General features: G+C 45.7%; 1 protein-coding gene across 4 annotated transcripts in view; it reads right to left on the bottom strand.

Moving 5' to 3' along the window:
- NTRK3 (neurotrophic receptor tyrosine kinase 3) overlaps positions 1-20,647 on the bottom strand; it is a 386,619-nt gene that overhangs the window by 234,456 nt on the left and 131,516 nt on the right. For all 4 annotated transcript variants that reach the window (XM_049707010.1, XM_049707011.1, XM_004284778.3 and 1 more), the window contains exons 9-11: positions 19,545-19,568; positions 18,042-18,106; positions 17,126-17,228 (exon numbers count right to left, since the gene is read on the bottom strand). In XM_049707010.1, coding sequence (XP_049562967.1) covers positions 17,126-17,228; positions 18,042-18,106; positions 19,545-19,568 — 192 coding nt within the window. The remainder of the gene's footprint in view (positions 1-17,125; positions 17,229-18,041; positions 18,107-19,544; positions 19,569-20,647) is intronic.

Below are 20,647 nucleotides of genomic sequence, written 5' to 3'. Positions count from 1 at the left end.
CGAGAATTTGTACGTCACAAGTTCACGGTGAAAAGCAAATGGGAACATATAAAGTGCCAAGCACAATGCCTGACACGTAGCTGAGGCCCGATAAACAAGAGCTTTCCCTGCCATGTCTTCATCCCTCCATCCCTCCTACTTCCTTCTGTCCCAAAGTGTTTGTACTCTGTCAGAAAGAGGCAGGGGAGGTCGCAAGGCAGGTTCATAGCCTTGGTTGCCCACTGAGATCACCTAGGCAGCTTTAGAAACTACTAGAGTCTGGGTCCCTTCCACTGAGATTCTGACTTAATTGGTCTGGGAAGCAGCCCGGCCACTGGAATTTGTAAAAGATCCTCAGGTTAATTGTAACGTAGAACCAAGGCTGCAAAGCACAGCCATTATGGGATCTGTGGATTACTCGGTGCTCGTCTGAATGGAGCGAAAGTCATAATTATTTCTCCCCTCACCACGTTCACTGAGTGATTACTACATGGCCAGGGACTAAGCTAATTGCTTTATATACATAATTTCATTTAATTCTCACAAAACCCTGTACAGTAAGAATTAGCCCTCTCATTTGTCAGCTGAGGAAACGGAAGCCCAGGATAGTTAATGAGTCACTGTAAGTGCCCCAGCTCCCAAGCAGCAGAAGTGGGATTCGACCCCGGGCCTGTCTGACTCTAAGCTGTAACGGGCACCAGGCGCGTGGCTAGGGAAGAGGTCTCAGTGATGCAGACGGAGGAAGGAATCATACAATGGGTCTGATTCCACACAAGATGGCGGTTAAAGGAAGAGATGCAGAGGGAGAGGGAGGGGTAGGTAAACACGGTGTGATCTTAGGGAAAGGCAGGTCCATCCAGTATCTTCCTGTCCATGGAACGCCACGGGGTAGGAGGAGGAAAGCGAGGCAGGGGAAGAGCTGTTAGCTGGAGGAGAACATTCCTGTCTCTAGCTTACAGGTAATCAACAGGCACCGAAAGAAAATATCCAGATCACATGCCCCATCACAGTAGCCACAAAACTGGGGGCGCCAGTGGACAGGGGACGGGGGCTAGGCTCCAGCGCTGCAGAGGCAAAGCTCAGGGGGACTAGAGGACATTCACGCACCCCTCTGCCTGAGGCAGCCTACCAGCATTAATAAAGCTGTGTGAGTTAGCCCATCACTGTCCCTCTACTGGGACAGGCGAGCGATCACCAAACACTCTTTGAATAATGGGGCAGGATGCTATGGAAGAAAAGCACATGATGCTGAGAAGAGGGGTCACAGGGGCTACCCTGGCTCTGGGCGGCTGGGGCAGGCGTGGCTGGGCAGAGAAGACTGGGCTGGAACAGGAAGGAGGTGGAACTGGGAACCCACGAAGCTGTGGGGTGGAGAGCCTTTGAGGCCGTCCAGGCGGAGGCACTGCGGCCTTAGGGAGAGTGAAACACTGAGGAAGCAGAGGCAAGGCCCCCATGGCAGGACTGGAAATCCCATAGCAAGGTGAGGCTGGGGAGGTAGCAGAGGGCCCAGGCAATGCTGGGCCTGGGCTGCTCTGTCGGGCATGTCGGCATCTCTCCTAAGAGCCAGGGGAAGCCTGGAGGGTCTGGAGCAGAGAACGGGACACACGAGCAAATTTCCATTGCAAAGTATGACTTTGATCCTTAGACTGCAGTGTAGAAAACACAGCAAGAGGGCCAGGTCCAGAGGGTTGTGGGAAGTCTGCTTAGAAAGCTGAGGTGGGAGCCCTGGAGAGAGTGGAGGGGGCAGTGTACAAAGATGGGGGGCAGGGGGCGGCTTCAGGGTCTATGTAGGACGTGACACGGACAGGACTGTGTCAGAGGGCTGTGTCAGAGCAGGCAGGGGTGGATGGCGGGGACTGGAGGAGAGGTAGGTGCCAAGGATGGATGACTCCTGTATCTTCAGTGTATGGGACATTCACTGTGACACAAAGGATGGGGGTTTGCCCCTGAGTACAGTTTGGGGCATGATGGCCAAGGCATCTATGGAAACTGCTGCTTTCTCACCTCTCTCAGCCACCTCTTTGAACCTGGGCCAAGCTCCCCACTATGACCTCAGGTAGAATCTGGAAGTGGGGTTTCTGCCAGGGTGTGCTACACTGTTTCTGGGAGTTGTATACTTGGAGAGACAGAGGAAGAGAGAGCAGAAAGCAGTGGGGGCTGAGATTAAAGGGCCACAAAAGACCCCATTAACCTGAAGCCAAGTGTCCGCCTGAGGCAGGATAAGCAGCTTATGAACTGATAAGAGGAAAGTATGCAGCTGTTAGCTTGGGGAGCTTTTTGTCACTGGTTTGTGAGCAAGCAGGAGGCTCTCAAGATGATGGAGGGAAGGAAAGGACCATCTGTCAAGGGGTCTCTGCAGCTCTCTGGGATGGGGACCCTCCAAAGCACTCAGCGGCCCTGGAGCCTCTTCTATTCTGACTTTCAAAAGCAAAATCGTGGCTTAGAGCATGCAGCCTTGGAGTCAGACAGACCCAATGACCCTATCAGGATTCTCAAAATTCCATTTTTTTATCTGTAAAACTCAGGATGATAATATTGATCTCAGAGCATTCCTGATTGTCAAAAAAATGGCAAGAATTATATAATTAGCTATTTGGTTGAGCAGTTACTATGCTTTGGGTACTGGGTTCTAGGTTATGGGTTCTGTTTTATATATATTATCTCAGTTCACCCAGTGAATAAGCCAAGCCTTCAAGATTTTATGTAATGAACCAACATCTCAAGGCAAACTATGCTCTCTCAAGACAGCAGCTATTGTGGATAACCAACAATGACCTACTGTATAGCTCAGCGAACTCTGCTCAATATTATGTAACAACCTAAATGGGAAAAGAATTTGAAAAAGAATAGATACATATATATGTATAACTGAATCACTTTGCTGTGCACCTGAAACTAACACAACATTGTTAATCAACTATACGCCAATATAAAATAGCAAGTTTAAAAAAAGATGGTAGTTCTTGGTATTTTTATTAGAATAACCTCAGAGGGTACTGGCCCACCCGTATTGCTGACTGGCAAAGCCATCAGGCTGAACCACCAGCCTCAGAGGCTGACCTTAGCCGAGGGGATTTTGCTTCCCCTTGAGTCAGGGAAGTGGTGGAGGCTCAGGCAGGCTGGGGTAGGGAGATGGGAGGAGGAAAGCAATGGCCCAGATGGCAAAAGGCCACTTGCTGGCCAGCACCACTGTTCCCTCTTGTTCAGCCCTGCTGCAGACTAGCTGGGTACCAGCCTATCTCCATGGGCTCCGAGCAAGGTGAATGTTTAGCATTAGCCATCTGGAAACTTGCACTGAGGGAGGGCCACAAGAAAGTCTCCTGATGGACTTCCCTGCTGGCACAGTGGTTAAGAATCTGCCTGCGAACACAGGGGGCACGGGTTTGAGCCCTGGTCTGGGAAGATCTCACGTGCCGTGGAACAACTAAGCCCGTGCGCCACAACTACTGAGCCTGTGCTCTAGAGACTGCAAGCCACAAGTACTGAGCCTGTGAACCACAACTACTGAAGCCCACGTGCATAGAGTCCATGCCCCGCAACAAGGGAAGCCACCGCAATGAGAAGCCCACGCACCGCAATGAAAGAGTAGTAGCCCCCGCTCTCCGCAACTAGAGAAAGTCCGCCCGCAGCAAAGAAGACCCAACTCAGCCAAAAATAAATAAATAAATTAATTTTTTTAAAAAAGTCTCCTGATGCCCACAGAACCTGGCAGATCCCAAGACTTCCCAGGACTCCACTCAACTGAGGTATCTGTGAGGTGCAGAGTGATCCCAGGACTTGTACTACCACGAAGTACAGAGCTGTGACTATTCCTCCTTAGCTTGAAAACTTAGAGGGACTTGGGGACATCTGAAGCCCTGAGAACAAATTTTGAAAACATTCTTTCCCAAAGGCTAGAGAGAAATAGGACTGTAGCATTACAACTTTCCTCCTCAGCTTTGCAGACCTGCCATCACTGATCACATGTCCTTGCGCTAATCACTTTCTTTCAATTCTTATTCTTCCTTATTCTTTCAATTGCCTTGCCAGGATAATACCGATAATAGCTACTGTGCAGCATTGTCTTAAGGTTTAGTATGTGTCTGAAAAAGTGTTTGGCATATAATAAGCACTCTATTAATGATCCCTATTTATAATATGACCTGTTTCTTCATATATAAAGAGTTCTTGGCAGGCTCCTCCATCTTCTGATTAATTTTTCAGGGTACTAGGTCAGTGTAAACCAGGGATCTGAAGCTATGGCTCACAGGCCAAATCCAGTCTGTTACCCATTTTTGTAAATAAAGTTTTATTGTAACACAGCCAGACCAATTTATTTACAAAGTGACTACAACAGCCGACATGAGTGATTACAGCAGAAACGATATGGCCAGCAAGGCCTAAAATACTTACTATCCGGCTTCTTAATGAAAAAGTTTGCCAATTTCTAATTACACTGAAGTTTCTCAAACATTAATGAGCATCACAATCACCCAGGGTGTTTTTTAAGAATACCAATTCCCAGGGCCTACCACCAGAGCACTGGATTCAGGAGACATGGCCCAGGAACCTGCATTTTAATCAGCCCCCATCACCATCAATAATTCTGATGCAAGTGTCCCAAGGACACATTGGAAGGAACCCTGGTCTGTGCAATCAGCAATGCTAAGTGACACCAGAGCCCCGGTTGTCCCCATGAAGGGGCAGATGGAGCCTAGGTTGGGAGAAAGTCAGCACTCTGCATCTAGTAAGGAGGTGCATGCAGCCTGTGCCCCCTTTCCCCAGCAGCTGCCTGCTTTGTTTTAAAGTTCAATGCAGAAAACTTGGAAGACAAAGAAAACAAAAGTCACAAAGGATGAAATAAAAAAAGCTTTCATAATCCAACTATCCAAGGATAACTATCATTTATATTCTAACCTATCAGTCTATATGATCCCAGTATTTTTCCCAGGTATATATATGAAAATATTTTCTCTTTATTTTACAACAAAAACAAATGGGCAACTGTTTGCAGTCTTTACTCACTGGAAAATACATTAATATTTCGATAAACGGAAAGCATTTCCTCTAAGATCAGGAATAAGACAAGGATGTCCACTCTTACCACTATTATTCAACATAGTTTTCGAAGTCCCAGCCACAGCAGAGAAGAAAAAGAAATAAAAGGAATCCAAATTGGAAAAGAAGAAGTAAAACTGTCACTGTTTGCAGATGACATGATACTATACATAGAAAGTCCTAAAGATGCCACCAGAAAACTACTAGAGCTAACCAATGAATTTGGTAAAGTTGCAGGATACAAAATTAATGTACAGAAATCTCTTGCATTCCTATACACTAACAATGAAAGATCAGAAAGAGAAATTAAGGAAACAATCCCATTCACCATTGCAACAAAAATAAAATACCTAGGAATAAACCTACTTAAGGAGGCAAAAGACCTGTACTCAGAAAACTATAAGACACTGATGAAAGAAACCAAAGATGACACAAACAGATGGAGAGATATACCATGCTCTTGGATTGAAAGAATAAAAACTGTGAAAATGACTACACTACCCAAAACAATCTAAAGATTCAATGCAATCCCTATCAAATTACCAATGGCATTTTTCACAGAATTAGAACAAAAAATTTTACCATTTGTATGGAAACACAAAAGACCCCGAATAGCCAAAGCAATCTTGAGAAAGAAAAACAGAGCTGGAGGAATCAGGCTCCCTGACTTCAGACTATACTTCAAAGCTATAGTCATCAAGACAGTATGGTACTGGCACAAAAACAGAAATATAGATCAGTGGAACAGGATAGAAAGCCCAGAGATAAACCCATGCACCTACGGTCACCTAATCTGTGACAAAGGAGGCAAGAATATACAATAGAGAAAAGACAGTCTCTTCAACAAGTGGTGCTGGGGAAACTGGACAGCTACATATAAAATAATGAAATTAGAACACTCCCTAGCACCATACACAAAAATAAACTCAAAATGGAGTAAAGACCTAAATGTAAGACCAGACACTATAAAACTCTTAGAGGCAAACATAGGAAGAACACTCTTGGACATAAATCACAGCAAGATGTTTTCTGACCCACCTCCAAGGTAATAAAAATAAAAACAAAAATTAAAAAATGGGACCTAATGAAACTTAAAAGCTTTTGCACAGCAAAGAAAACCATAAACAAGATGAAAAGATAACCCTCAGAATGGGAGAAAATATTTTCAAACAAAGCAATTGACAAGGGATTAATCTCCAAAATATACAAATAGCTCATGCAGCTCAATATCAAAAAAACATACAACCCAGTCAAAAAGTGGGCAGAAGACCTAAATAGACATTTCTCCAAAGAAGACATACAGATGGCCAAGAGGCACATGAAAACATGCTTAACATCACTAATTATTAGAGAAATGCAGATCAAAACTACAATGAGGTGTCACCTCACACCAGTCAGAATGGCCATCATGAAAAAAATCTACAAACAATAAATGCTGGAGAGAGTGTGGAGGAAAGGAAACGCTCCTACACTGTTGGTGGGAATGTAAATTGATACAGCCACTATGGAGAACACTATGGACATTCCTTAAAGAATTAAAAATAGAACTACCATGTGACCCAGCAATCCCACTACTGGGCGTATACCCTGAGAAAACCATGATTCAAAAAGACACATGCACCCCAATGTTCACTGCAGCACTATTTATAATAGCCAGGACATGGAAGCAACCTAAATGTTCATCAACAGATGATTGGATAAAGACAATGTGGCACATATATACAATGGAATATTACTCAGCCATAAAAAGGAACAAAATTGGGTCATTTGTAGAAACGTGGATGGACCTGGAGTCTGTCATACAGAGTGAAGTAAGTCAGAAAGAGAAAAACAAATATCGTGTATTAACGCATATATGTGGAATCTAGAAAAATGGTAGAGGCGAACCTATTTGCAGGACAGGAATAAAGGCACAGACATAGAGAACGAATGTGTGGACACGGTGGGGAGGGAAGAGGGGATGGAATGAATTGGGAGAATGGTATTAACAATCCCATGTGTAAAATAGATAGCTAGTGGAAACCTGCTGTATAGCTCAGGGAGCTCAGCTCGGTGCTCTGTGAAAACCTAGATGGGTGGGATGGGGGTGGGGGGTGGGAGGGAGGTCCAAGAGGGAGGGGATATATGTATACGTATAGCTGATTCACTTTGTTGTACAGCAGAAACTAACACAACATTGTGAAGCAACTATACCCCAATTTAAAAATATGTATACATATGAACACGTTCACATGTCAATAAATATTACTCTCAAATATCACTCTTGATATTCAACTGTTAAAAAAAGAATGCAGTAAATACATACATGTATGAAATCATCACCCTGTACACCTTAAACTTACACATTGTTGTGTGTCAAATATATCTCAATATAGCTGGAAAAAAGAGAAAAAAAGAATGCAGTAGATCTCTATGAACTAAGATGAAATAATCTCAAAGATAGTTACCAAAAATAATGTGGTCCAGAACAACGTGAATACAAGCTGGCATTTGTATAAAGGCAACGGGAAACATCTCTCCTTTTATAGCACTGACTATCTCGGCAAGGATACACAGAACCTCTAAATAGTTATTATCTCAGAAGCAGGAAATTAGGCACATTGAGAGTAACTTTTACTCCATTACCTTTTACATTATTGGGCTTTCTTACTATTTGCATGTATATCCTTAAAGAAATATTAAAAATTTGCTTCTAAAAACTGTCATTTCTCTTTCTTTCTTTTTTTTTTTTTTTTTTTTTTTTTTCATTTTTTGGCTGGGTGACATGTGGGATCTGGGTTCCCCGACCAGGGATGGAACCCACACCCCCTGCATGGGAAGCGCAGGGTCTTAACTACTGGACTGTCAGGGAAGTCCTCAAAAATTGTCATTTTTAATGTCTTCATTGAAATTACATCATTTGTATGAACCACAGTGTGCTCAACTAACCATTTATTAAATTTAAGCAATTCTTAGTGGATAGAGTTGACTGTATAAGTCACAGTGGGATGAACGCCCACACACATCAATATGGGCAGCCGTTGGTGATCACTACCTGAGGTTAAATTCTCAGAAGTGGAGTTTCTGGGACATGGGATTCCTCTGATTTTAGCCTTTTAATAAAATTTGCCAAACCACTTTCCAGAAAGGCAGGCTCTGTCCACACACTTAGCAACAGCAAACGTGAATGTCCATTTTCCCTTTCGCTCGGATGGCCCCTCATTTCTGACAGTGCTTCTCTTTAGAAGGCCTCCAGCTCCAAACACAGCCCTATCAGGCCGGCGTGTCCCCCAGACGCCCCCCACCTCCAGCCCCGCAAAGCAAGCCCAGGCAGTGGCTGGGACGATTGGAGCCATTTCCTCACACCATGGCCAATAACAGTACTCAAATCCTGCCTGCTTTTCTTAAAGACTAAGCCAACAATGGGGGTGCCCCCTGGCACCCCTCCACTGGCCCAAGGCCAGCCCACTGAACTCAACTGATTTGGAAGGATTCACTTGGAAAGGTAGTTCCTGGAACTACCTGGGCACCCTCCCCGGGGCTTCATGTCAGACCTGCTGGCAGACAGACCGATGCTGGCATTCTTCTCCCCCACCTGGGAACAGGTGTGCATCGCTGTTACAGCACAGAGGCCCCTCTGAACTCAAGATCCCCGTCAGGTAGGGAGGCTCGGCATTGCTGGGACTGCTAAGGAAACCGTTCCAGTCTTTGGCCAACTATGCAGTTCTTATTCCACAGTCCATTGGGAGGGCAGGGCAGGTGTCCAATGTAAATACCACTGGAGCGGCAGGACTGAGGAGAACAAAATTCCAGCCACCAAGAGCAGTGCCTCTGAGGCTGGCAGGTGCCCTGGGCCTCCACTGACTTAACCCGCTAGGCTTCCTCCACCAAACAACATGCCCTGATCCACTTCAGGGCCTGCCAAGCCCAAGCTGCTCCCATTTCCTGTAGCTCCCAACATTACCTCCAAGATCAGCTATGGGAGGAAGAGGAAACGGGACGTGGAAGTTTCTAGAAGAGGAGAGGAGTGCCTGCCCAGCCACACAAGGGACTCTGGGCTGGGAATGCTGCACGCCCACTGACTGCTGGCCTCCCTGGGGCTCTGTCTCCAGCCCTTGTGTTGATGGACCTCACGCTTGTGCTAAGATCAACAGAGGCAGCAGGCCTTACAAGTGCCCTTGTGTGGAAGGAGGTGGCAGTTCGCTATGAACCAAGGAAGCCACTGCAGAACTTGCTTTAGGAAAGAAGCAAGCCTTATTTACCCAAAGAGGGTAGAACTAAAATTGCCTTAGAAGTCGTGGTTCTATTTTGTAATTGTACAGTCATATTATTCCAACTAGCAGAGTCAGGGGTTGAGGCCGGCTGATTTTGCTAATGATACACAGGAAGAAATGGAACACAGAGATGTGACCTAAGTCCCCAGGTCCCAGGCCTGAGGTTTTCACTTCGTCCTTTGTTCCCTGAACTGTGGGCCCCGGAGCAGCATCCTCTGGAAACTGGTTAGAAACACTGACTCTCAGCCCTTCCCCAGAATCTGCATTTTCATAAGATCCCCAGCATCCCCCAGGATTCAGTGCAGTGGTTCCTAAACTTTAGTGAGCATCAAAAATCTCCCCCACTTCACCCCAGGTCTGACCCAGTGGGTGTGGAGTGATCCCAGGCATCTACACATTTCACACGGTCCCAAGGTGACCAGATACACCGGTCTGCAGACTGCATACATGACCTGGGCCACTAATTAAATGCGCAGCTGCATCTTGGCCTTACACCGCTGGTTCTCAACCTTGGCTGCACAACTGAAATCACCCGAGGTGTTGAAAAAAGCATGCCCATGCCTAGAGTTTCGCCTCTAGAATCGGATTTAATCAGTATGGGGTGCCACCTGGGCCGAGGGAGTCATACAATTTGACCAAGTGATTGGAATGTGCAGTGAAGATTGAGAACCATTGATTCAGAGTGACCTCATTTAAAACCTGGTTTTCTTGATCACCAGCCACATGACATGGGGCAATTTAACCACTCTGAGCAGCTTTATTGCCTTTACAATGTGGAGAACAGCCACTCATCAGGACAAAATACTATAAGGTATATTAGACCTTATATGCCTACATGTGCCTATATGTGTCTGGCACACAGTAGGTACTCAATAAATGCCCATGCCCCCTTTTCTCTTTCCTTGCTATGATTAGAAGTGAAAAATCAGCTGATACTCTTATCTTTACCCCAAATTCCAGCTCCTCTCTGAACAGGAAGCATAGAAATATCGGTTTCCCTCCTCACCATTCAGGAAAAAAATGAAGGCGCTAGGGCTTGAAACCACGTTGGAATGTGTATTCAGGGAGCAGAGCTGGCTTCACGGGCCTGACCCTAACTCCATGCTCAGAAGAGCCCCATGATTGGGGTATAAGTCTCTGCTGTAGCTGTTCTGCAATTCGAGTGCTTTAGGAAGATTTTGCACTGGGTCCCATAAATTAGGTAGCCGGGCCTGTCAGGAAGAAAGCTTGTCTGGAGACCAGTGCAAGGATGCCAGCAAATCCCTCTCTGGCTTGTGGCAGCAGAACTAATACAAGAGAAAAAAATAAAGGGGTGTGCACCAGAGTGACTTGGTGAATCTCTCTCTAAACTAAACATACGGGGGTATCAGGGAAGGGAGGAAGAGAGGGTGTCACTAACCCTCTAAGAGAAAGAGCCAGGAAGAGACCAACCGGAAGCTCTTCTCTTTCCTCGGGATGCTCTGGGGCCGGAGGCAGTGGCAGACACCACTGGTGGCTGAGCCCCAGCCGGATGCAGGCTCCCCTTTCTCCTCCTGCAGGATGCTCCTTCCCCACCCCATCCAGCTCATCCCCCATGATGGATGCACAGCACAAAGGGCAAAGGGCCTGAGGATAACAGCAGTCTCAAAATTATGTTCAAAGAGGCATCTTCCACCAGGAATCCCAAGCACAGGGTCATTGCCAAGGCCAGGGGTAAGCTTCCTCACTTGCGTACCTCAATTCAGAGGAGGAAACAGCAAAGGAAGTCAAGAAAGAAAAACAAGCAAGAAGGAAAAATAGACTTATTTCAGGAAGTCAGGAAACCCAAGTCCTCCACTCAGTTTCACTTCTGCCTTGCTCTTGGCTTCTGACGCCCCATTAAATCAAGGCCAGATAAGTGTATTTCTCAGGGCAAAAAAAGCTGCCTTATCAGTGGCACTAATGGTGACCTCATCCAGGGTCAAGGTCACCTTTCAGTAGTCTCAGAATTCTCTATTTCTACCCCACACTCATTGTATCAATTCCCTGGCTCTGTGCTCACGGCTATAGATACAGGGACCCTCTATCCCAGCTGAAGAAGAAATGCCAGTTAGAGCATCAAACATTAGGAGGCCAGGATCCCAGCCCTACCTCCATCCAGCTGGAAGAAACCCTTCTCAGTCCAATGTTCCAAGGTTAGGAGAGCGGGCAGAAATGAGTCCTTCCCAAGTCTAATCATTCCTGTTAACCGAGCAGTTAAACCAAAGGGATAACAGGGCCATTCAACGCAGGCAGCCACCCCCGAGATCTTTTGGCCGGAACCAATCAGTCCCTCCAAATCTGACTCTGACAATCCACTTGGAGAGAAGTTACCATCTGTTTATGGGGAAAAAAATGTTAATAACCCCCAATCATAATCAAATAGGCAACCACTTTAAGTACCTATTAGCTGATGCTAATTCACAATGGAACAATCCTGGAGCGCCCATCCACGGGCCCATCAGGGGCACCAGCACACGTCCAACCATTAGGATGGACGGCAAGCAGATGAAGCACCTAAGGTATTACCGGAAGCCCAACCAGCCTTTCTAGACTCCTGTCCTTCCCAGCCTTCTTTCTGGCTTCTGCTGCCTTGCCATGCAGTCCCCAACATGTCCAGAAAGAGACAGGGGAAGTCCTCTAAGCCTGGGAAGCAAGACTCCTCCATCAGCTCCCACCTTTTCCCCAGGCCAGGTGTGTCCCAGCTTGAGAAAAGAGGATTAATAAGAGACATGTTTGAAAGCCCCTTTGAAGCAGGACAGCATTCAAAGATAATTAGATAAAGTATTGGAAGAGCAGACCTGATTTATTCACAATCCGTCTTCCTTTCCCAGACCTTCCCAGGCTCTCTGCATACAGCACGCAGGTGGGAAAGCAGGCCAGCATTGCTCTAGCTAGCCGTGCATTTTGGCATGCCATTTCATTTCTCTGCGTCTGCTTCCTTACCTGTACAATGGGGACATTAGCCTAATAAGTCTAAGGTCTGTTTCAACTCTAATAAACCATTATTCTGTTTCCTCTGTGACAGTAAGAGGGAGCCAAGAAGTATGAAGTTCACTCCCACAGTATCTCTGATCTAGACACATATAAAGATGCTTAAGAGGGAGTCAGACAAGAGAGACCAAATAATGTATGCCCTTTTTACAGCCTGCAAAAACCCCACACGTTTGCTTCTTTCTCCATTAAATAATAATGATAGTCACCTTATATGAAAACTATAGGGCATGTTTAAGTATTTAAAGACACACTAGCATCTTCTACCTGGTTATTGTTCTAACAACCACGTGAAATAAAGATGGCAGATGCACTGTGGATGTTCATGGTGGGGCAGCCAAGACCAAGGAGTTAGGTCATTCTATCGATAGTTGCCATGAGAAGTGACTGAGAATGCAAGGTAGAACGTCCGTTCTAGAACCCACTCAGCTTAACCAGACTGAAAACCAGAGCAGGTCACCTCCTTTCTTGGGCTTCCTATGCCTCAGTTTCTCATCTCTAAATAATGACACTGCAGGGCCTGGCTAGATCATTGTCACGATCTTTCAATGTCTAATTTTAAAATATTATATGAGGATGAGCATGGAATAAATTCTAAGCCATGTCACTTCCAGGCCCAGGATGCACCGGCACAATATAATTAGTTAAGATACTGACATATTTTGATATATTTCTGTCCCTCCCAGTAAACGACCCCTGCCCTGAACCTCCCGACCACCCACCACTCAACCACCCTGTGATCCAGCATGATTATGAGTTAACACCCGGCACAGCAGGGAGCCCCCGGGTGCCGGCTCCAGCAGGAGGGCAGTATGTGCTCTGACTGGTCAGTGCCCACACCATACCAAATACTTCAGGATCATCCTGCCACTCTAAAGCATGGGGCTTCATCCACAGCTCAAAGAAAGCCCACTGGACACTCAGCCCCATTTTAGAACCTTTGTGATTATAAGAGAAGATGAGCTCGAATCCTAACCCTCCACAGGGCAGAATCCTGACCTCTCCCCAGGCCAGAATTTCGATCAACTAGATGGCAGTTGAAAACAGTAAAAAAGTGTCTGAGACAACGCATTTTCAGTTCATTTCTATAAACTCTGGTTAATACATTCAACCTCCATAAAATAGGTCCCCAGTGGAATTCCTATATGTACCAACATGGAGCGATCTCTAACACATGACAAGCAAATAAAGAAGATGCAGAAGGGTTTTTAGAGTATAAACACATTTACAAATTAAAACATACACAAAGTAATGCATCTTGTAAATGTATTCACATATGTAGACATATATATGTGTATGTATATATGTATATCTTTCTTCACATCCTGTACCTATCTGTGACCACTCTTGGGAGTGTTACAGTCTTTAATCATGCTGTTTAAAACTCTCGGGACACAAGCTCTCTCATCCACATAAAATTTATTAATAAGGTCTATAAGAGACAAATATACTTTTGATTGTTTTCTAGATGTCTATGAATAAATGCAATTGTGATTTGGAAAAAACAAACAAAACAAAACATATATATATACATATATGTAAGTAGAACTATAAAATTGAGCTGGTTACCAGACTTGGCCACTAGGATTGCCATAGAGTAGAGGCAGTTGCTAAGTTGGCAGTCTGCAGGGTATGGGGTCAGCTGGGAGAGAGCCATGGCGCGAAGGGTGGGTGTGCAGAGACAGCAGAGAAGGAGAGACAGAGATACAGGGAGAGAGATAAAAACAAGTGGACTGATGGATGTACAGTGAACTCAAGCTAATGACTGCCTATGGAAATGGAAGCGGAAATGGGACCGGGGTGACAGTTAAAGCCATCTTAGTTTTATCAGCAATAGGAATAAAACATTAGATGCAACAGAAGACAAAACAGTAACAGCTGCTTATTCTAAGTGACAGGAATATGAGTGTCTGTTATACTAATGTCCGTATTTTTCTATATATTTTTTTATTTCTCAGAAGGAAGTTCATTTTAATAAGTCCTCCTCATCCATACACTGTGTTCCAGGCCCTCAGATGTGGAGGGTGGGAATTATTTATGAGTCTCCCAGATCATCTCCGCTCCACCTCCACTGCCCAGACATCTCAGATTTCCAAATGAGCCCTAACTAGCCCATTACTGATTAACAAGCTGTGCTTGTTTTCTGAGTAAAACTAAAGTCATTCATTTCTAAGTTCAGAAACAATTTGTCAAAGACTGTGCAAAGTTTCAGGCATACTCAGCTGAGTGACTGCGGGTTTCTGCAACAAGTCACTCCTGGTCTAACAGGACAGATGATGTGTGAGCAAGATGATGACAGTGCCCCAGGATTAGGGTGGAAGAAAAGCATTTTTACTAAATATTGTGTGGGACAAAAGAGGGCATGATTAAGTCTTGGGAGGGCAGCCCTTCCTGGAAGGACAATGAAAGAAGCTTGGACAGGCTTATACACAAAGAAAGAAGAAAACTACAACCACAGGGACCCTTTTAAACGTCAATTACACACAGATCTCAACACTCAGAGCAATGCAATGAGGGAGGTGGTATCATTCCATCATTTTGAAGTTGTGGGAATAGAGGCTGTGAGAAGTTAAGTAACTTTGCTGGAAACATAGAGCAATTAAGTGGCATCACAGATTTTTAACCCAGATTTGAAAATTCAAAGCTGAGGAACGGGTGGCTCTGAAGAGACGGAGGTTTGCCTGAGTCAGATTTGGGGGACTTCTGGTACACGCAACTTTGCTCTTTTTTCTGGACTGGGAGACCCGCTGCTAATAAAAGATCAAGGGTGTATGCAGCCTAGGGCATTTGCTGTTTCATCCTAAGATGAGAACTAAATACAGTCAGGCATAACAAAGATCAGAAAGATGCAGGCTTAATTCTAAACAGGGTCAGCCTTGGATACAACATCTTATCTTGCCTCTCACTCTAGCCAAACTTCTTCAGGTCACCTGACTTTAAATTAAGGAATATTTCACTTCCAAACTTATGGATGTGTTCTTGCGGCGCAACCAGGGCCAATGAAGGCAGCTCAGCCCGGGAGAGGGGAGTGGGTGTTGGGAGAGGCTCCAAGGACAGCTGAGGGGAAAGCACCCCGCTGGGTGCTGCCTAATTCATCCGACATGGGGACACGCTCTTCCAGAAAACAGATGACAATTAAGAGGAAAAATCTGCTTGTTTGGTGGTGCCAGTCTTGTTGCAGGGTCTCAGCTGATGGCGTGCCTCTCCAGGGGAGAGCAATAATGCCCCATTTTTCCCTTTGGTCAAGGCCCTGCTGTTTCCTTAGGTGGAGGGAGGAAGAGCTAGGAAAGTTCCTCCCATGGTAGGAAAATTTTGCACAAGTACTAGTGCCAGGTCCTCAAAGCCAGGAGCCCAGGGATGATGCTAAGACTGAAGGCTCAGAGCCTGCATGGGGGTCACTGATCTTCCAAACCTGTGAAGCCCTGTTTGGCCTGTGGGGTACTGGTAGATAAAACCTCTCCAGCCAAGGTGGCTGACCGTGGTCTCCTCTTGTTTAAGTCATCTGGCTTCAGGCCAAACTTCTAATATATAGAGAAGTTTTATAATTTGCCTTTATGTGTTATTTCTCTTGGTCAAAATATTTCATTTGCTTCAAGAAAACCTGGTTTGCTCTTCTGGGACTTGTTCAGCTTAACCAAGAGCAGAAAGAGGCAGGAGGCTTCTGGGAAGCCAGACAGTCCTCCCCCATGATTTCTGCCTTTCTAGTTCTCTATGGCTATCCCTTGCTATATATCAGTGTTCTAAACTTGTAGGGTGGTCACAGATTCTTCTGACAATATAATAGAGCTATGGATTAGTTCCTTCCCAACCCCGCCCCCTGCCACCATGTACAAACAATTAAACACTTACATATAAGTTCAGGGGACCACTATCCCTGTGAATCTCATTCATGCTTTCCCCTTCAATTCCTGAGCCCCCAGGTCAAGACCCCAACCACAGATACCAGTTCGTGTGCAGAAGTCATCGAAATTCATCTTTCTGGATCCCATAATCTCACCAGAAGACTCCAACCTGAATCCTTGCTCAGGAACCTGACGGCTTGTCAAATACTTCATACTCCCTCCCCACCCTTCTCCTATTAACATCAGCCATAAATGGAAACCCCAGCTGGGAGTATATCTTGAAATTCAAGTTTCTGTTTAAGCACTGGTATCCAGCCTCCCTTGCGCCATTTGGTCAGATCCATCCTGGGACCAGGCAGATGGATGCTAATTCACCACATTAACCCCTTTTGTGCCAGCCCCCTTTTCCCAAGCCTTGGTGGAGAACCACGTCTCACATTCCACCCCAGCTGTAACAGGGTTGAGTACTCTGTGTTGTGGAAACTGGCCAGCAGATTTAGCAATCACGTTGCTCTTGGCATCCATTCTGGAACTCTGTGTAGAGCTACGTGCTGAGATACCACGCATGCGCAACCTCTCAATGCCACAGTCTACCATCCTACATTTAGTTCTGCTAATACCTTCTCATCACAACTCCAAGGATGGGTGCAGACAAGAGAAAAACCAAGTTACTCAAACAAAGAGTCCTTTTACCCACCAAAAATAAAAAGAAAGGTAAGTCCTCTTCATTTGCCCTCAAATCCAACTTCTTTCCCAAATCATCCTCATTGTACCAGCCCAGTGAAGCAATGTTTTTAGTCATTACAGAAAAATCAGGTGGTCCACAGTTTGGTCCTCACACCAACACTGCCTTCAATCCATCACTACCAATAATAAACGTGTAGATGGGAGTCTCTACCAGGGCCACTTAAGCCCACCACCCTGAAGCCCTCTCAGAGAGCAAAGAAATTAAAACAGCATCTTTTGATCAAAAGGAGCCATGTTTCCCCCATGAGACCCTCGCAAATGAAAATTCCACCTTACCCTTCATTCCAAATTTGGACCGTCGACCATACTTGTTGATCATGATAAAGAGAACCACCAACAGGACACAGGCAAAAGCAGCAAGTCCAACGGCTATGGATACCTATTGGGAGCCAAAAACAGACAGTCGAGCAGTTACAGAAAACCGGAGTATGAAGTAACACGCATGCTCAGATGAGAACATCCTATTACAGTAGCAACTGTAGCCCTCCCAGAACTTCAGTGAACTTCAGAACTTCTCAGACTGAGTAAAGTCTTGAGAAGATGTAATTTATGAGACTCTAAGAACATCAAAAAATAAATTACCCAGACTGATTAGAGAAAGTTCCATGATTCAGTGTTCTGAGCCCTCTCATCTGGGGACCATCCTAAGAGATGCAGGAGGAAGCCCAGAGATGCTTCTGCCTGTTGTTCCATTGTGGTTTTAATTAGCAAGCAAATCTTGCATCTTCACATTGACATTCTTTGCATAATATTCTTATCCAGGAGATTCTAAAAAGACTCCTTTCCTTTTCTCCCCAGAGAAACCTCAGGCTCTGAGAGCGGGAGGTGGGGTCACCTCCCACTCAAGAAGATGCCCTGGGCAACTCTGACTTTTGTAAAAGTCTGTACAGTTAGCAGCCCCTTCGAATCAGGCCCAGCTGGCTCCTAATGGAGTGGGAAGTTTCAAACTGTTCTCCTCCCGAGCCCTAGGGCTTAAAGCAGATCCTCAAAGACTTCCTCAAACAATGAATTATTCTCATCAAACAAGGAAGGTTTTAACCACCTGAAAGGAGGTCATTCATCACGGCTTCTCTATGCCACGTATGCTAGAGTTCCAAATAAGGCAGTATTGGGAAAAGTTAGCTACTAAAACAGAAGCCTGAAAAACTACTGCATCAGTAAACACCTTCCTCTTGACCAAGGAGTGACTCACCCCAAAAGTGTCTTCCTCTGGTTTATGGGTCACAGTGATAGGAGGGGTGGGGCTCACTTCGTAGACTGAAAACCAAACATAAATAGAGAAGAGTAGTTAGCTTCCTGGCCACGAGAGCCTCAGCCACGGTCCCTGCCTAACTCCCAAGTCCTCTTGAAAGTTCTTGCTGGAGAACATCCCCTTGAAGCTAGACTCTGACTGCCTGGCCTCCCCAGGCTTTGCAGGGGTCCCCAGAGATCGGATCCCCGTGTGGCTGCCTGGTGGGTACTGATGACTCAAAGACAGACTCCATAGGTATAAAGAACCTTTGCTCCCGTCCCCCAATCCCCATCACAGAGTAAATAATGTAACCTGGACAATGTGGGCCATGAGCTATTGAATAAATAAGAGGGAAAAAAATGGTTTGGGATCACAGCCAGGGTCTGGATTCGGCCAGTTTCGTGGGTGATGGTAGCTGTTGCTGACATTCAGCTCCTCTCTGCACCCCTTATCCTGTCCCAGACTCTCCATGCCCTTCCTCGTTCCCTCTTCACTCCTCAGTGAGATCCAGGAGGCCTGTGGCCCCATAAACAACCCACTATCCATTGCCCTACGGCAGATTTCAGAACACAATGGCAGCTTCAGTTGGCAGCAAGTTTATCTGACTAGGAAACATCTGCTCTTCCCAGCAAGGCCTGGATGGGAAGCTGAGCATCCATTAGTCCTCCTTCTAGAATCAACTCCTTGTCCAGAGAGAGCCCCAGTTCAAAATTCTCTGGAGGGACATCCTGTGAGATGACAAGTCCTCAAAGACCGAGGACAAACAAAGGAATCCAGGTTATATTTACATCTGTGCCAAACAACAAGGGGCGTTCTAAACAGGACTGTCTACTGTCTCAGGCCAAACAGGGAGCAGAAATGGCCTCAGCCGTCCCTGTTCCTCTCCCACAGGGGACAAAAGGAAAAGGAATAAATATGTTTCCCCACAGACCATGAGCGAAACACCAAATCCTTTGGGGATCGTCTAGTCCTGGCCCCAAATCACTTATAGACTGAGCCTCAATAATCTCATCTGAGGACAGGCGAACCTATCAGGAGACCTTGTCAATCACAGCTCCACACGAGGTAGGTCCTGGCTCTCAAAGCAGGTGACAAACACTAACATGTTTATAGGCTCCACATTCTCTCTGCAAGAACAACTGAGATGCTCAACAGGGGTCCACTGGGGCACGTGAACCCCACATCCTTCCTGACACCACCTCTGTCCGTCTGGGTGGGAAGACCCACAACATGGTCAGACCCTAGAAAACTGCGGGGAAACTGAGGCAGCAAGTGACTGTCCAAGAGGAGTGGGCTTGGAACTGCTCAAGTATTTCTACTCTCCTTTCACAGTTCACTCAGATGCTCTCAGCGGCCATGAGTCTGAGGATGCTGGTAGAATACGAAAGAGGGCTATTTGGACTCAGTAGTTACCAAAAGTATCAGAATAAATCACTTTCAAAGCAAAAGGTAAAAGAGACTTACAAGAGACAAAGTTATCCGTGCTCTCTGCAAAAAAGACAAAGAGATCATTAACAAACGTAATAAAAAACCAGAACAGTCGCACTCTGTCTTTCTCATAGCTATGATCTCTCCCACTCACCATGATCCCGTTGCCCTGGCAACTGAAAACTAAAATCCTTGGTTCGTCACCCCTCCCCCACACTCTTTAGAAGGTGGTCTTCCAAATGGAGAAGGAATAAGAGCTAAAACTCCTGGTTTCAAGGGAGGTGGCCTGGTCCACCTGGAGACTAGAAACCATACTATGAGATGAGGAACTACATCCAGACTCACCATCTCACCCTCATTCCTCCCGCCCTCAGGTGCCCAGAGTGTTGGGAACGTTGGTGGTACATTAGCACCAAGAAGAAATGCTGCAGGATGGGCTTCCATGGATCTTCCTGGAAAATGCCAGCTATGATCTCAAGACACACTTCCTCAGATCAATATGTAGCGTTTATTCTAGTAGGTCATTGAGACGTTCTTGGGAATCCCTCTAGAATCTATCCACTCCCCAGATGAAAATGTGTTATTTGGTCTTTGGCCTTTAGAAATGGCTCACCTAATAATGAAAGCCAATCATCGTTGGGCATTGATTATGAGCCAGGGGCTGTGCAAAATGCTTTATGTAATACATCAATCCTTATAACCACCCTAGGAGGTGGGTAGCATTATCCCCTTTCAACAGAAAAGGAAACAGACTTATAGAAATTAAGTAACTAATTGAATGTCACTCATCTAAGAAGGGATAGAGCTGGATTCAAATCCAAGTCTGGGCTCAGAACCACTCTATCAGAGATTCTCAAACTTTAGCATGCCACAGAACCATCCAGGAGGTGATCACTACCATTCTCCAGTAAAAAGAATGAGGGATCCTTGGAGAAACACATTAATTCCAGGGCTGGGGCAGAGAAAGTACAAGATGTGCTTGGAACAGCTTGCAGTACTGGAAAGTAAGAAGGTGCTCAAGAATTAATGGGGGCATGAAGAAGGGACACAGGAGCCAGTATGAAGGGGTCTCCAATGGCCAAACTGGGGATGATTTGAGCAACAAAATATAATGACAATATAATGACAGTCATAGATTG

This window comes from Orcinus orca, chromosome 2 (genome assembly GCF_937001465.1).
Source record: "Orcinus orca chromosome 2, mOrcOrc1.1, whole genome shotgun sequence".
Taxonomy (NCBI): domain Eukaryota; kingdom Metazoa; phylum Chordata; class Mammalia; order Artiodactyla; family Delphinidae; genus Orcinus; species Orcinus orca.
Note: the sequence above shows the minus strand (reverse complement) of the source record. Positions and strands in the feature narration are given on the sequence as shown.